General features: G+C 39.7%; 1 protein-coding gene across 1 annotated transcript in view; it reads left to right on the top strand.

The window, feature by feature from the left end:
• Positions 1-12,219, top strand: part of PALLD (palladin, cytoskeletal associated protein) — a 35,674-nt gene extending 23,455 nt beyond the window's left edge. The window contains exons 6-11 of the mRNA XM_009871727.1: positions 3,739-3,833; positions 7,318-7,450; positions 8,396-8,603; positions 9,305-9,470; positions 10,352-10,485; positions 11,475-12,219. Coding sequence (XP_009870029.1) covers positions 3,739-3,833; positions 7,318-7,450; positions 8,396-8,603; positions 9,305-9,470; positions 10,352-10,485; positions 11,475-11,647 — 909 coding nt within the window. The 3' untranslated portion in view covers positions 11,648-12,219. The remainder of the gene's footprint in view (positions 1-3,738; positions 3,834-7,317; positions 7,451-8,395; positions 8,604-9,304; positions 9,471-10,351; positions 10,486-11,474) is intronic.
• The last annotated feature ends 5,155 nt before the right edge of the window (positions 12,220-17,374 follow it).

A 17,374-nucleotide genomic window follows, 5' to 3' on the forward strand; every position in this document is an offset into this window, starting at 1 on the left:
TCCACCATTTGCTTCCGCTGATAACATCTCGGTATCCAAACTGAGCGTGGATAGCGTACATACTGTAAAGGGAGAAGAAATCCAGTTTACAGCAGCAGTAACCCAAGCCAGTGATTTCATTTCACTTCTGTTGACACTCCTCACTGACCGAGGCCAACTTTTTGAAACCAAGTGGGAGTACATCACACCTCAACATGTGTATAACAGGCAGGGATTGCAGTTCTGTGAGGCAAAAAATTCTAGTGCTTATTTCGTAGGGGGGAGGCCTCCCGTGTTGATCCCAAAGCCTTAAACAAGGTTTTTCTGAAAGAGAGTGCTCTTGATTTTGGAAAATTATTTTTAAAACATTATTATTTTTACAACAACTTTGCAGACCCAATACTAGAGCTGAGGTATGCAACAGAAATTCGCTAGTGCGTTGGACGCAGCTAAACTTACAGGTCACGATCCCAGCAAAAAGAGGGAAAAGATTTGCACATGAGAAACCAAGGCAGCAACATAACTTCAGGGATGTAACGAATTATTGTCTTCTATAGCACCAAATATCTTGCCAAGAACAAGCCTGCAAGTAGAATCACACTGTAAAATAACAACTCGTATCACTGAGAGGGAGTTTAATAGAGCCAGGAGTGTTGTGCTCTGTTAGCAGTGTTGCTTGGTTACTCAGTGGGGCTCTGCCAGTTTTGGGGTGCTCCTGAGCTGTCAGTCCCGCTCACACCGCAGCACACCTGTAAACATGCAGGGGTGTGCACATGGGCGACACTCCAACAGTGGCTTTAGGCTGGATTCTACAAACAGCAGTGTTTAAATCTGAGTACTTTAAGTAGTATTTCTATACATACAAATAACAGAAATAAAGCAACAATAATAATGCCTTAAGGTCAAGGGGACTCTTCAAGCTGGGAGCTTTTACACAGGACCATTGTGTTAGAACACTTGGTCCCATTTAAACTGTGGATATTCACAGCAGGTTTAAAAATGACAAATACATACACGCGTGCTCAAAGTAAAAGTAAATCCTGTTTGTCTTACTGTAAGCGTTGTGTTAGTGTGTGTAGTTTTCCCACGTGATCCAAAGGCTCAGATAACTTGGTGGATGGTTGCCTTTGTGTTTGGTTGCTGTGCTCCATCCCTGGGTATTTTGGGTCTGTTTTTTGGCATTTATTACCCTGGATAACACTCATTTGCTGACACAGCAGTGACTTAGGTTGTCAGTTCTGGTTGCCAATGACACTAGGTTTTTGGTAGTTTTTTAGATGTACTAAACCGAATTGGTTTTGTACTGTTCCTAGATTGGGGATTGGAAAAGCAGTTTTGTTAAATGACAGAATTCTGCATCTGTGCTTTTTGCTTCTCTTTGGAGAACCAGAAGCATCCTCCTCTGGCTCCCCTAAACGAAACATCTGTTTCACCAAGCCCATTCTGTTCTTTCTTTACAGTGTAATTCCCAAGCAAATGCACTTATCTCTCCTACTATTTGCTTGCTTTTACTGTGCATTTAACAGCACAATGGAGGCAAAGAAGGGCTGTGAGTTCATGTCCCACCATTTCACACTCAAAGATCTGGATTCCGATTCTTTTAAGTCATCGTGAGTAGAAATAATTTTGGCACAGCCTTCTCGATTCTAATGGAAAGTTGTCCACATCTCGAACCTATCATAAACTGAGGCAAAATTGGCAGCCTTGCCTTAAGAAAAGTGAAATACATAAATAGAATAGAGCCCGCATCAGGGCACTGATGGGATTGGCAGATGACTGGCAAATACTTGCTAGGCTGTTGCTGTGTTTTGGTCATTGCTATTGGAACCAGCAAGGCAAAAAGGCATATTCTTAGCTGATAGAAATTCATTTTATTAAAGCAAGGGATTAATTTCATTAAACCTCTGTCAGTTCATGCCCTCTCACGAGCTGCACTAATTTGACAGGATTTATGTATGACTTGTTGATGTACCTTGGAAATTGTCCGCGATCATTAACGTGGGCAGGCACCATTGCTTGCGATGTCAAGTGCGGCAATCTGGAATTAAGGTTCTAACACACCACTGGGGTTTGCAGTAAAATTTGCCGTAGAACTGAATCCAGAGAAAACTGACCCTGAGCCCAGAAAAACACAAATCCTTGCCTGTTGTAGGCTTTTAGTTACGGGGTTAAGCCCCTTAACTGATCTCTTTCCATGAGCTGTACGTCCTTATTTCCTCCTTCTTTCCTTTTATCTCATTCTCTCCTCTTTGCACCATGCACCCATGATCCTCAGTCTGGATTTTCCTCATTTCCCGTTTTCTCAGGAATTGCTTCCCACTCACTGCTTCTTTCCCATTCATCCCAGACTTTTCCAAAACTTTGGCTTCCTGCTTGATGCTCCCTGTCCAAATTCCTTACTGTCCTTTGTGTTTCCATTTGTGATGCCTTCATGTATTAAGATGCACAGAAATCATTCCAAAATGTGTGAATTCATCACCTGCCAGAAAGAGATGAATATGCAGTGCTGCCTGAAATAGAAATGTATTTGTTCCAGATGTCTTTAATGGCCTTCTAACACAAAAAAGCAAAGCCTTTGCTTAAGAAAGGGCTGCAGGTCACGCACAATTTAATGCAAGTAGTTTTCTTGTGGGCTAAATGGGTCATGGGAATAAACAGAGGACACCCAGACTCAGTTTCTAACAGCCCAGCAGTAACACCAAGGTCGTTGCCATTTGAAGGCTGCTTGTGATCCCAGTGAAGTTGTTTTTCCAAGGGCTTTGACCAGTTGTTAATGACCAGCTATTTGCAACCCTTCAATTACTGTGACAAAAATATTTGTCACTTCTAGGCTGACAGACATTGAGTGTGGCGCTCACAGCTTAGAACTGAAATACACTGCATAGCTGATGTGGGTGTTGCCTTAGTGCTACCAGTCCAGGGGGCAGGCAGACAGACGTATAGCTCCTATCCATTTATCAAAGAGCTTTTAAAAACTATAATTTTGGAAAAGTTACTAAAATTATGTTGTTATATAGAAGTATACTGCAGTATTATTTTTATATATAGCATTTATATTTGTTATCCATTGTGTATATTTATTAATGACACCAGTTGCTTTTACCCCTTACATGCCAAATTCTACAGAGCCCTGAAGTCAGTCTTATGGGGAGCATCCACCTGAGCAGCCGTGTGCTTCGGTGCGACTCCTACCCCCAAAATCAGGCTGGCTCTTCAGAGAGGACCTCTGAAGCACTTGTATGATTCTTTAGGGTTTACGTTCACGGGGATTTTTTGAGCAGTAGCCCCACCAGACTGAGTGGATCAGTCCCCTTTGGAGGCAGCAGCTCTGTCGTGAACTGCCACTGCTTACCACGTGCCATTTGCATAAGTGGCTGAACTTGAACTACTGGTCTTGCTGCCCATTTGCCAGACACACAGAAACCACCCACCCACATCAATAACTCAGCCAATACACTGTTTTAAACACTTAATTGCCAGTGGTACTACTAAGCTTTTTTCCAAGGAAGACTTCCAGACAGAACATTTTTAACCATGACTGTTACAGTCGCGATTAATCCAATTCTGTGTGTTAGACTGGAAACTGATAGAACAGATCAATATCAGAATGCGTTTTGACAATGTTTTTTCAATGACTGTGTGAAAGAAAAGATTGTACTACAGACCTTGTAACAGGTAGGTAAAGAAAAGATAAGGTTGAACATTTGTGACTCTTGCATGCTTTAAGTCTTCTAATGTTCTTCTCCACTGTCGTAACAGGGCAGAGTAAGCTGCACGGGCAGGCTTATGGTTCAAGCTGTAAATCAAAGAGGCCGCAGTCCTTGGTCACCTTCTGGTCAGCCTCATATGAGAAGGTACTCAATGCTTCTTTTTTTTTTTCTTTTAATAATGTACTTTGCAAAACTATCTTGGTAATATAAAGAATGTGAGGTAAGAAGGGAAGTTAGAAGTATGGCATTCTGGTAGAAATGTGACCTCTTCTATTTAAACAATTTCTGCAAAGCTTGCAGCAACCTCTGAAATGACTTTGTTTTAACTGTGCCTATCTCATCTCCTCCTTCTTTGTGACGTTCACTAACCATTCCTAATCTCAGGTGACACCACCAGCTGTTGTGAAGGACCTTGTCACTTATGTGTTTTTTTCAAAACATCCCACCTGACTAGGATTCTACCAGGAACCTGTAAATTCTGTAGCTTTTAATAAGTATTCACTTAAAGAAAAAGTATAAACAACTTCATGCCAAAGAAGTTTATTAGATTTACATTAGAAATATTTTAGTATTTCGGTTCAGGTTCTTATAAGGAATTATGAGTCAGAAATAAAGTATGAACCTTATCTTTCGTGAGTTTACAATTATTCATGTACAAAGCTTTGGTTTAAGGTTTTGAACCATATAAGGGAATTTTCTCTTCAAATACTTTTCTTTTTCATTACCCAAAGCCTTTATGAGGCAGTTTAGCATAGCTTAGACAGTTAAAGACGATAGCAAAGAAAAAAACAGATAATCATTTTGGTTTTCCAAACAGAACTGCTTTCAAAGAGCACGAGGGCTCCAGTTCTGGATTCTGCCATGATGAGGGCCATGTTTCGTTTAATGGTCATGATGGCCACAGAATCTCAATATTCTCCAATTATAATACATAGAAGGGATGTAATTAAATAGCATGCCTGTAACAATTACGAGTGGAAGCAGTATGTACTGTAGAACTGCTACAGGCAGAACAGGCTCCCTTCCCCACTCTGATAACTAGAAAGCATTAGGAAGCAAGGTCAGTTGTTTTAAAGATCTTGCCGGTCTTATTTTTGGAACAAGTTGGGCTTCCTGCAGTGCTGGGAACATCCCCCGTGTCTCACTGAGGCATCAACCCCGGCTCTAGTGTTTCACCTTTAGGTTTGTTCGGCCCAAAGCTCAGACTGATTATGAAGGGCAGCGTCCTGCTGGCACTGCAGCGTGATGGCAGCCTCAAAGAAAGATGGGTCTGTGGGTGCAGCCTGTCCAGTAATGAAGTCCCCTGCAAATAAGGGGTAAAAAGGAAAAGTCTCTGTTAATCCCTGAAAAGAAGCGTTGCCACAGAGAGTCAGGTTTCAGCTGAGTCACTCAGTACGTGCAGGGTGAGGAAGGTGAAACACGTTTAAAAAAGAGGGATGCGAGAAAGGAAGACCAGTGTGGGTAAAAGCAGCATGCAGCTGGCACTTCTGTGTCTTCCTGAAGGATAAATCGCGGGAGGAGGCTCTTTCTTCTTCAGTGACTAAATGCAGTCAAAGTCCAAGGCTGCTTACAGCTGGTAGTTTGTTTTCTAACTGAGACAAGCACTCTAGGCAGCCACTACTGCTTTGGCTGGATATCCAGGTAATTAATTATAAAAGATTTCAATATAGCAGTTTAATTAAAACTGGGGCAGGTATTGGGAATACTTATTTCCTGTAAAATTACTGTGTGTGAAGGGTTCATCCTGCTGCCTTTACTTATGGAAGGTCTGTTTCTGCTAAGCATTCAGCACAATGCGATTTCTCTTTAGTGACATTTCCCACTACTCCCATCACCCAGTTCTCCCTGATGAAACGTGAGTGTGTAAAACCTTCCTGTGACAGGCCTCACTGCTGCCTTTTCTCCACCACGGTATTGTGCTCCCCCACAAACTTTGATGGTTGTCACATGTATTGCCATACACTTTACATAAGTAATACTCCTGTGGCATTACAGTGCTATTTCTACAAGTTTTTCTGCTTGGGCAGCAAAGCTTGTTTTTTGGTTTGTGTGTGTTTTTTTTTTTTACAAGTGTATTTATTAGCTTAATGAACTTTATGACTTGCTACACTGTTGACAGGCTTTTTCCTGAAGTACTTTTAATCTCTTGCAAATACGTTCCAGCAGAACTCTGTTTTTTGTCATCTTCACTATGTCACAGACATTTTAAAAGACTTGTCGTAGTTGTTACTTCATTTTAAATGTATTCTTCTGAAATGTGCTTAGCTTGCAAGTATTACTTGCTTAGCATTGCTTTTTTTTGGGGGGGGGAGGACTTTTGAATTGTCTAATGTGCACAAAGCTTGGGCTTAATCCCTTAGACATCATGGTACTCAACACTGCAGCACCTGCAGCCAGCCCCAAATACATCATCTTAAAATCATGAGATTTTAAGAAAGATTTAAAAAAAGAAATATTCCGACTGGCCCTCTCTCAATTAGAGGATTAATTTGAACTTAATCTCCTTTATCCCAAACTAGTGATCATTATCGTATGGTCAGTCACAAAGCATTCCCCAGCTTCTTGCTCGCTGAAATTCCTGGTGCATTGCACCACACCAGCCCATGGAGCCTGCGCTGGCCACACTGAGCACACGCTGTCACTGCCGCTGCAACTCAGCTGTGCAATGGGACGTCCACATCACACCGCTGAAGAACCCACCACTAATCCAAGGGTGTTCCAGCCTATTCGTCATTCCTAGACATATGAACTACTTGCCTCTACTCATTTCATTATGTCTTTAAAATCACAAAATGGTATTAGATTGAAAATAACTCGTTTTAATCCTTGGCTCAAAAAGTAGCCTGCAGCTTTAGAGGTAAATTGACAAAGGGGTAAAAAGAAATGCGTTATTTATTTCATGATTCAAGAACGTCCCATCAGAAAAAAACACCTTGGTTCAGAAACGCTCTATCTTTTTGTTTTCCATTTCAATGGGTGTAATTCTCCCCCCTTCCCCCTCTCCCCCCAAAAATTCAACCAGGGCTGCTGTTAAATTAGTGCTGATGTTAAATGAGGAACAAATATCTACAGCACTTTACGCCACTGAATTTTCTGTATGACCTGCAGTATAGCAGAACAAGAGAAGATGAAAAGTCAGTCAGATGTGAAAAGTCTCAAGTGAGATGAGTTAGCTTTTAGCTGCTGCTGTTTTCTGCAAGGTAAACACAGTTAACCGGCAGCACCTGCACTTTCTGTTATGTAGAATCAGCAACAGCGAAGGGATTAAATACACAAAATGCTAAAAATGGGGATCTGAAGCTATCTGCTAAGGCCTGCCAACTTATTTTGTTTGTGTTTCAGTGCTGTAAAGGCTAACATGAAACAAAGTAAGCGATTCTTGCAAGCAATTACCCTGTAGTAAGATTGTTTTTTAGATCGTATTTTCCCAAAACATGTAAAATACTAAATATGATGTCATAAATAGCTCAGTCTGAGCGAAATGCTGCCAGTGTATGCGCGTAAGTACGGAGTGATTACGGTATAGGTCAAAAGCGATTTAAACTTCAAAGCGGACTTATAAGTGATTTTAGTTCTTCTGATTTAGCAGAGAAAAAAATAATTTACCTTTATTTCATGTTATTTTAAGACCACGATCTCGATCAAGGGACAGTGGTGATGAAAATGAACCAATTCAGGAACGATTCTTCCGGCCTCATTTTCTGCAGGCTCCTGGAGACCTGACTGTTCAAGAAGGAAAACTCTGCAGAATGGACTGCAAGGCAAGTGCCACCAAAGGGTAGCAGCGCCCTGTCACTAACATTAGCAGACTCAAAAGCCAAACTCGTTTCTTTTTAAAGCTGTTTCACCCACGGGCAGTTTTGGGGACTGCCAATAGGTTAATTAATCTCACTACATATGAGCACGTGGACATGAAAAATTCGCCTTCCCTCCAGTGAAAGTGCTTCAAGCAAATCTCACAGCTCACGGTAAACCACTCTTTAGGATTCCGCTCTGCTCGAGTGTGGAGGGAAGCAGCACATACCACAAAGAGCGCACTTCTCTGTTTCAAGTCCCTCATGAAAATTTCAAACAATATAATCCTGATTTATGACTTTGCCTAGCAGAATTGATGAAGCCTTGGATCACTTCTGTTTATTTTATGGTGACATATTTGGGAGAAGCTATTTGCTCTCAAGCAGTACCCACAGCAAATGGCAAGGCTTTCAGAAGTACGAGAGTTGCTCACACAGATGCAGCATTAAGTAGTTCAGGAGGTGCTGTCACTAGGTTACACCTATGGAGAATGGAACTTAACAGTTCAATAATTAGCCAGTAAATATCTTTTTGTCTGCAAGTTTTCCACAAAAAGTTAATCTAGAAAGGAATATCTTCTAATTCCACCCAAAGGGCAAACAATAAAGAAAGACAAAAGGTGTAACCCTGCCCTTTGTTTTGCAATGTATTATTATTTAGCTTCTAGCATATCTAAACAGTGATCTTTTTTCAGTCACACCTGTAAGACATCACGGAATTCAGGGAGTTGGCCAGAAAGTAAGTAAATTAGTACAACTGAGTCAATGTGTAAATTCAGGACAGAACCAGATCTGATCTTTGGTACACCTGCAGCAGCAAACAAAACTAAACTTCTCTGAAGTAACAAGTCAGGACTTCTCCAGTGTTTCATACAGCTAAAACCATTTCCCATTATTCTGTTTACACTTAAGGTTAGTGGATTACCGACTCCAGATTTAAGCTGGCAACTTAATGGAAGACCAATTCGCCCTGATAGTTCTCACAAAATGCTGGTGCGTGAGAACGGTGTGCACTCCTTGATCATAGAACCAGTCACAGCCAGAGATGCTGGAATCTACACGTGCATTGCCAGCAATCGAGCTGGTGAAAATACATTCAGCTTGGAGCTCATTGTTGCAGGTAACATCTTCATGCTAAGCTTCCGCACTGAGCACTGTACGGGTAACATGAAAATGGAAAATCTGACGTGGTTGAGGGGTAGGGTGGTAAGAGGAAACCAAGCAGCAACAGGACTACAGCATAGTTACAAGTGATATATTTGTTATGCTGTAGCATACACTGACTGGGAAGTAACTGCACACAGAGTTAGAAGAGGGCTGCTGCCACGCTGAGGCCACAAACCAGACTGATTTACTTGAATGGGTTTTTCAATGGCAATTTGTGCAGACCCGTACCTACCCTCAGGGAGCTGGGATGATGTCATTTGTGTGCTTCACAGCACATTAGACTAATGCCATCCCAGCCTTCTGGTAGAGCAGTTCCTTCTATAATTAAAAGCCCATCCTTCTATGAACTACGGAGAAGCACTGTCCAACAAGCGTAGCGCAGCCAATTTATCTAGTCTTCACGCTCTATGTTTCAATTCTTTTGGGGATGGGGAGGAACTGCTCAGCTCTGTAGGCACTCATTCTCCCCCCGTCAAAATACTGATGTGACTGTTTTCTTCAGATGAACCAGGACTGGACTTTGTGATTAATGAAGAGAACCCTTAAGCTTCCTGCCACTTGGATTTTTCATTACTAGTTTTTAGCACTTTGCTGAAAGAAAGGCTACGTTTTCATAGACTAGTGTCAACATGACTGCTGTCTTTCTTTTCACAGCTAAGGAAGTACATAAAGCACCTGTGTTTATAGAGAAGCTACAAAACACAGGCGTGACTGAGGGATTCCCTGTGCGACTGGAGTGTCGAATCTCGGGGGAGCCATCTCCTCAGATATTTTGGAAGAAGGAGAACGAGTCACTCACATATAACACTGACCGAGTGAGGTTAGTCTGGCTTAGAATAATCTCCCCATGTGTAACTTCAGTGATGATTTAGCCTGTAATACAAACCAAGAAGGACATAATAATGCTTTGTGCATACAGCAGCTCATAAATATTAACCAGTTATTGTAATAATTTATGACTTCTACTCAAACCTGCATCCAGCCTGCTGCCTGAGCCAGAAGTAAATGTTCTGTTTTCCATCCCTGGACTTAAACAACTATCTTTGCACTTTAGGCAAGTGAAGAAATAGTTTTTCTCTAAACTAAGGACTAAGACGAAAAAACCCAGGCTTCCAAGTAAAACTATTTGCTTCACAGCAGAAACTCCAATTCATAACTGCTGCGTAGTTAAGCAACTAAGGTGCAATATTTTAACTTCTAAGATCTACAAACTTGTCTTCAATATTTGGTAACATTTGTTGGAATGTTTAAAAGCAAACTCATGATATATTGTAAGAAAAGAAATCTATAAACGACATGATATTGTAATAAATTATTGCTGTTCTTGTAAATAACTTAAGAGTATTTCAGTACCTTGTTCCTCATGTTTTTCATCCTTTTCTCTAAAAAGCATGGGTACGTTCTGGCATCCCTACTACCTGAATTGGATTTCCAGATGTCTTAATCGCAAATTGTGAAAGAGAAGTTACTTTATGCATTTTTGATTCTTAGTTTTCAATACAGGATATTAAACTGCCAAACTGTCAAGAATACTCAAGGTTTTATTTTCCACTTGCCGATTTCAGAGGACGCTCCATCTTAATTAAAAGCATACTATAATTAATCTGCAAGTAGGATTGGATCTGTTTGCAATGACATTTTAAAACAGTGTGCACTGTTTTGCAATTCAAATAGTAATTTTCTACTTTCCTTTTTGTTCAGCATGCACCAGGATAACTACGGCTACATCTGCCTGCTTATTCAGGGAGCCACAAAGGAAGACGCGGGCTGGTACACTGTTTCAGCTAAGAATGAGGCTGGGATTGTGTCATGCACTGCCAGGTTGGATGTTTATAGTAAGTGACTTCAATTCTCATGATCATAGTAATCCCTCCAAAACCAACAGTTCTGTAAGTTACAGTCTGTTTACAGAATGGTTTACATTGGTCTCTCTTTCTTCTGTTTATAGTTTCTCCTCAATAATAACGATCCATATCAAGACAACAAATGCTCTGTCAAAGTATATTTCACCATCTTTCAGATACCTAAAGCAAAACAAGAATGCATGGTTTCCGTTTTTGCTTAGTGCATTAAATATAGCTAATTAACAAAAGATAACGGCATGATTATATTATTTTTGTAGATAATTATTACTATTGCTCTGCTAGCACTTTCCTAACCTTTTGTATTCCTTTGTTAATTAGCCTGTAATACACCTGTTACAGCTACCAGAAGTGATGGTTTATGGCTTTCTGCTTAATTTTTCTGTTGTTCCAATGCAGCTCCTTACATAGTGAATGCTTTCTTACACCAATCTCTTACCAGTCTTCTCATAACAAGAAGAAATGGGGGGGTGGGAGGGTGGAGAGAGACTGGAATGATTAAATGATGGTTTCTGTAGTGGTAGTGGGACTTGTGAATTAGAGACTTGGCTCAGCACTCTTCAGCATGCGAGGGGTGCCAACGGCAACCAGATGATTTCCTTTCATATACAACAAATAACCCTCAGACAGGCCTGTCACTGTAATATTAGAGCACGGAAACAAACCCCTTGCTGTTACCCTTCTCAGTGACACAAGGAAAGGTAGAAAGCACCGCCAAAAAGGCAAAGTAACAAACATAGACGCTATTGTTTCTGCTTACCACATCTGAAGGTGAAACTAGATGCTGAGGGAAAAAAAAACAACTCACCAAGAAATAAAACAAGCTTACGTTTGATATAATGATTTTCCACTGCTCAGAAATTAGTATCTCCTTTACAAAGGGTCAATTGTGCATCTGGCACGCTTTGCTGCACAGCTCAAGATGGCTAACATTTTTTTTTTCTTTCCTTTTTAATCTATAGCTCAGTGGCAACAACCACCTCAGACTACCAAGCCAAAGAAGGTGCGGCCCTCAGCCAGCCGATACGCTGCACTCTGTGACCAAGGACTAGACATCAAAGCAGCTTTCCAGCCTGAAGCAAACCCAGTCCACCTGACAATGCAATCTGGCTTGGTAGAGAGTGATGATCTGTAGATCCACCTGCCGCTTCCATCGTTTTCTTTCAAAACAGAAACACTGAAAGCCATTGCCTTGACCAATGATACTCCTATGTCACTTTATGCAAAGGCAGACACCTTCAAGTACAAAAGATAAACAACAAACACAATAACCATGTATTCCTTACTCATTATACCAAATTAGAAGAATAGATAGATTTTTTAATAGAAGTGTACACATTGCACAACAGATCACGTTCACCAGTTCCTTATACCTAAGTTGCTTCAGCTCTTACGAATAACCCGTTTTCATACAGGCCAAAATACATCGGAGAAACAGATTTTTTCAGAAGAGAACACTATTTATCACTACATGCCCTCCTAAGCAGTGAGTAGATGCTACACAATCTTAATGGTGCAAGCTGTTTTATTTGAGGCTGTTAGATCACAAAGAAAATTAGAATGTCTGGTTATCTGTAGTCCTAAAATGGCAATGCCTTCTGATAGCTACAGTGAACAAGTGCAATATTGTAAGAATAAAACAGGAAGGGACAAGGAAGAGAAACATAAACATGTGCTGTATCTCTGCAAACTGCCTTCTATTCTACAATGAAAAAACCCCTGCCTCAAATGCCGTTAGTAAGGGCAATTCTATACACCAACATCAATGCCGTAACTTTAAATTCTTTTCTGTTTTTCCTTTTTGCCATCTAGGAGGAGGCTTACTTACAAACATTCAGCAAAGACAGTTTAAGCATACGTAATTTAACCTCTTCAAGACAACGAAGAAAAAGAGCTGACATGTAGAAACAGTCTCCTCCAGACTACAAATACTGGTAACTAGACAGGAAAAGAAATCCCAACACCATGAACCACTGCAGCAGGTTACTGCAAGGGGTGGGAGGGGGACAGGGCAAGAGGTGCAACTCTGTGGATTTCCTGAAGACAGTCGGTAACCCCTCTCATTCAAGAATCTGAAATTCTAAGGTGAGCAAAAAACTAGGGAGTGTATGTATGGGATGTTTGTCTGTTTAAAGCTTGTGTAACGCGTATGAGGATTTTAGAAATGTATAGTAAGTGAAAAAATAGGTTGGGACTGCAATATACATTTAAATGACAAGTATACACCACAGGTGATAAGCTTGCAGATCTGAGGAAGTAAAAAATGAAGATGGACAAAAATAATATCAAATTTGCGCCTTTTTTTTTCTTCTTAACATAGCACGTCTCTGGTAGATTTCATTTTTTTTTCTTCTGACTGTACACAAATGACAGCTCTTTTAAGGGGTAGAGTCTGTGTGTCGCAGCTGAAAAGCCTGAAGGCTACTTTCGGAATGCAAGGCAAATCCACATCAAACTGGAGCCTCACCTAAGTCAGACCTGACTGAGTATTTCTAAATTAGAACCAAATGAATTTCAGATGGACAGGGGGGCAGGACGGAAGAATTACTAGGCCTGACAAGAAAAATGAGCATCTGATGGTACGAGCTACAATACTTTGCTATGAAAGGAAAACACTGTATTCCTTATATGAAGCACATATGCGGTATCTTTCATTATTTATAATAAAAGTGTTGAAATCTTTTATCTCAGTTCAGTTATCAGAAGTCCTGTACTTAGGGGTTTGTTTTTTGTTTTGTGTTGTTGTTCTTTTTTTAAATTTTGTAATTGTGTACACCATATATTGCATTACTGCTATACATGTATTGCTTTGTAAGTACACAAAGTTTGTTTTGTTTTTTAGTGACTAATAAACTTTAGCACATAAAGTAGTACTATTCTGGTGCAGGATATGACCAGTTACGGGGATTGTTAATCTAGATTAACATAATAGTCTGTCATCTGGGAATAATCTGATTCGATTCTAGAAAAAGTATGTCATATCATTTGCCAAATTTTTCTCGACTGTGAGATGCTAATTTACTTTTTTTTTTTGTTTAGCTTCACTAGCATTATTTTGCCACTTTTATTTGTATTTATAAAAAAAATGTATTATCATTACTTTGGATTGTTGTGCTGATATAATGTGGGTTTAACATCAATAAATATTACACAAATAGGAAATTTTGCTTCTGGTAAAGACTATTAACTGTTTCAGTATAAGCATATAAGTGTAAAGTTTAGAAATTGTAAATGTTATGAATACAAGTGAAACAAGGGCTATATGCAGCATCTAAAAGTTACTAGAATTTCTTACAATATTCTGCTAGTGACCTGGAAAATTGTTCAAACAAAACAGAAGGAACATGACCAGTAAGTTCTGAAAAACTCCTGCCAAATAAAAGTACTCAATTTTTTTGTAATAGGTAATAAAATATGCAGGTCTATTTTGTGTCCAGTAATTGCAGTATGACATTACTCAAACTGATTCTAAGTAAAGGGCATGGTCTAAGCACTGTTAAATTTGTTTAAAAATGGTCTTCTAACAACACAACATCAAAATTAAAAAAAAAAATAAAATGTTAAGATTTACTTGTAAAAATCTCAAAATATTAACTAGCTTCACCTTCTTTCCTTTCTTGCACCCTTTCCTGCACCAGGAAAGCTGCAGGATAATATTTTTTTTCTTTTAGGCTTACATTTAAAGCATTGATCACCACAAGCAGATTTATCTCATCAACTGAGTTATTGACAGTAATGGTGAGACTGCAACTCCAGTCAATGGCATTCTGTCTGCTTACAGTAAATTTGTCTTTGGCTTAGAGACTAAAAAAACTGAGACTGCTCTTTTTAAAGTGGTTTAAGATGAGGTCATCATCACTTTTTGCCTCTGTGTGTATGTACAGGCACTTAAGTAGTAAATCCCATCTCTAAGCAGCAAAGTTGTTTTTATGAAAACATTCAGCTGTGCTGTTACTTAGTTACCGGGACTGTTTGCATTTACAAATTCAGAGATAGAAGCATGGCACAAGAAAATTACATACTTTTCAAGCCAAAAAAATCTAAAATTCTTGGAAGCATTGAAGTGACTTTCAGAAGTTTAATCTCTCTCCACAAACTCCAAAGATAGACAGTATGACCTGAAAGTGTACTTTTATGATTTTATAAGGATTACAAAAAAAAGAAGTCCTAAGTTTTTGCAAGACTTCAGATTCAGCTGTGGGAAGACTTCAAATTGTTTTGGAAGCTGCTCAGTCCAAGCATATTCAAAGCAACTGAAGACTCAACTACGTTCAGGATAATGGTAGAAATCCATATCAAGAGCACCAAGTGAGGTGCAAAATTCCACATGTGAAGGTTTTTTTTCAGCCAGTGGTGTACCTTAACACACACCCTGCTTTTTTCCCTGCAACTTCGCAGCAACAGCCACAATTAGTTAATACACACAATTATTGGTTTTTTCCCTTCACAGCCAACTGAGGGAGCAAACCTAAACTGTGGTCATTTGAAACACTAGCTTATAAATCATAGTGTCGTTCTATACTACCACTTCCAAAGACCTTTTTAATTCACTTAGGTTGTATGCTAATAAATGCCTTGATTCCCCACATATGGACAACCCCATCCTTATCTGTGCAAGCAGCCCAAATGGATTTAGTATGTAAGTACTTCATGAGATCATGTTATCCATCGTGTCATGATGCTGAGTGGATCAGCTGCACGCTCTGGCTGTACGACGCAGCTGCCAAATCCACATTGCGTTGTACAGATGAATTAAAGCATGGACTGGAAACGCCTGCTCAGATTATACACGTTGACAACAGCCCCGATTCAGTGCCTCACTATTCAGCTGTCCACGCAAGGGGCAGAATTTGCTGACATTTAGCCTTTTCCCCTGAAGCGGCTAAAAGGAAAACTCTCCCCCTGCAGTTTTTGTTTGAACAAAACCATGAGCACGTAAAACACATCAGACAGATGGAAACACAGCTCTTGCACCAAGAAATTTACAATCTATTCCAGGCAGCACAGAGTATTCTTTAACGTGTCTTAAAGGTTGTGATTCTAATTCAGAATTAAGCCATGCTTTGCACCATTTGACAGAAATTATTAGGACATAAAATACTCTCAATACTGCACAGAATGTCAACTACAAATATCAGTGCTTGGAACAGAATGCTCAGCTTGTGCTTAAAGCAAAAAAGCCAGACTACAAATAATAGTACCTGTACAGCAAAGGTTTCAGTAGCTCTACAGAAGAGGAAGGTAAATGAACTTCAGTCCAACACCATCAGGAAGGAGAAAATTTTTTTGCTTCATAGAACAACTGCAGTGCAACAGGTAAACCCAGAGGAAGGGCCAGGGCTTGCAACCGCTGTCACTTTCTAGTTCTGTAGTAGCATGAACGACCCAGAAACAGCTGCAGAGTAAGAAAGGAGAAAAAAAAAAAACAGCATGTGGACACTACTCAGAATCATTACATCATTTATGGCAGGAGCTCTACAACTCTCATCACACTGATTGGATTAAGTTGGTGGGTTTTTTTGCCTGAAACTATTTTGCTGAACACACAACTAAATACATTGTCCAGTTTTTTTTTTTTGGCCGACACTTGGCCCAGAGTATTTCTACAAAGAATTCAGGCTACGGAAAATACAGTGCCAAGGACAGGACCGTTCCAAACTACTGTAAAACTGTTGCATCTACCTCTGAAGATAAAGCTTCCAGTACAACAGGCAACATCCCTCTCTATTCTGTTGCAGATTAAGAAGTAGTGTGTTCTGGAGATGGCTTTTACCTGCAGCATTTGTCTGAGCAGGCGCAGGAGTCATCTGTAGGAAAGGACCTGCCTAAAAGTAAACCTGTTTTACCACGCTATTCTACAGCATAATGCACATATCAATTCACTTCCTCCTAAATACTTCAGAATCAGATTCACTGAACATTTCTGTAATATACAGTTTTATCTTCCTTAAATATTGTATTAACTTCAGCTCTACACTCTCCAAGCATTTACTAATTTATATAATAATGCAGAATAAAACATAATAAAATTTAATTCTTCCACCAGTACCACTGCTACTAAATCCAAAGATCTTGAATTGTGCATGCACGATGTCTTTTTAGGTATGGAAGAGCAGCTTTCAAAAATTTCTGTTTGTAAAGTTCCGAGTCCAGCCTGCACTGTGAAAAAAAGTATAACTACATGATGTAGATCTCCAAACCTAAAATAGGATCTATTAGCTGTTTCCCTCAAAGCCCTCTATACAAAAAGCATAAGACAGTTAAAAATCTTAATAGAAAAGTGAAGTAATTTTAAAATAATTATATTTTCTGACCAGCAAATCTATTAAACTTCATAAAAGCCGAACAAAGCTCTCGCTTGTGATTATTAGAGCATTTTTTGCAACATATAAAAATGATTATAAGAAAAGGCACAACTACTGCTAGTAACTGTCATTCCAAAGAAAAAAAAAAAGAAAAAAAGAATAATTCCTGGTCAGCCTATACATCCTAAAAGCAGAGATGGAGTGTTAGTTTCCAAACATGAATTCCAGGGACTAAGACATCCGAGATCTATCCTTACCCAGGACAAGTGTCATCCAAGCCAAAGGCGAAGCAAAAAGAACACAGCACCTTAAGTGGAAAAGAAGTGTTGATGATCAGTGCAATCTCCAATGTCCTTGCTTAAGAGTTCAGACTTGTCCTGGCTGCTTTGGGCAGACGTCAAGTCAGGTTTCAGGACTGAGCTCCCCTTAAGTGTGGTTGAGCAAAACATGAAAATGACAGGAAGCTGACAAAGCAGAGCAGAAATTCGCAGGTAACACAGCAGAACTATAGTTCCTATTTACCAAGGATAGTACCGTAAGGGGAGGTCAAATGAGTT

The sequence above is a fragment of the Apaloderma vittatum genome, unplaced genomic scaffold (genome assembly GCF_000703405.1).
Source record: "Apaloderma vittatum isolate BGI_N311 unplaced genomic scaffold, ASM70340v1 scaffold10686, whole genome shotgun sequence".
Taxonomy (NCBI): Eukaryota; Metazoa; Chordata; class Aves; order Trogoniformes; family Trogonidae; genus Apaloderma; species Apaloderma vittatum.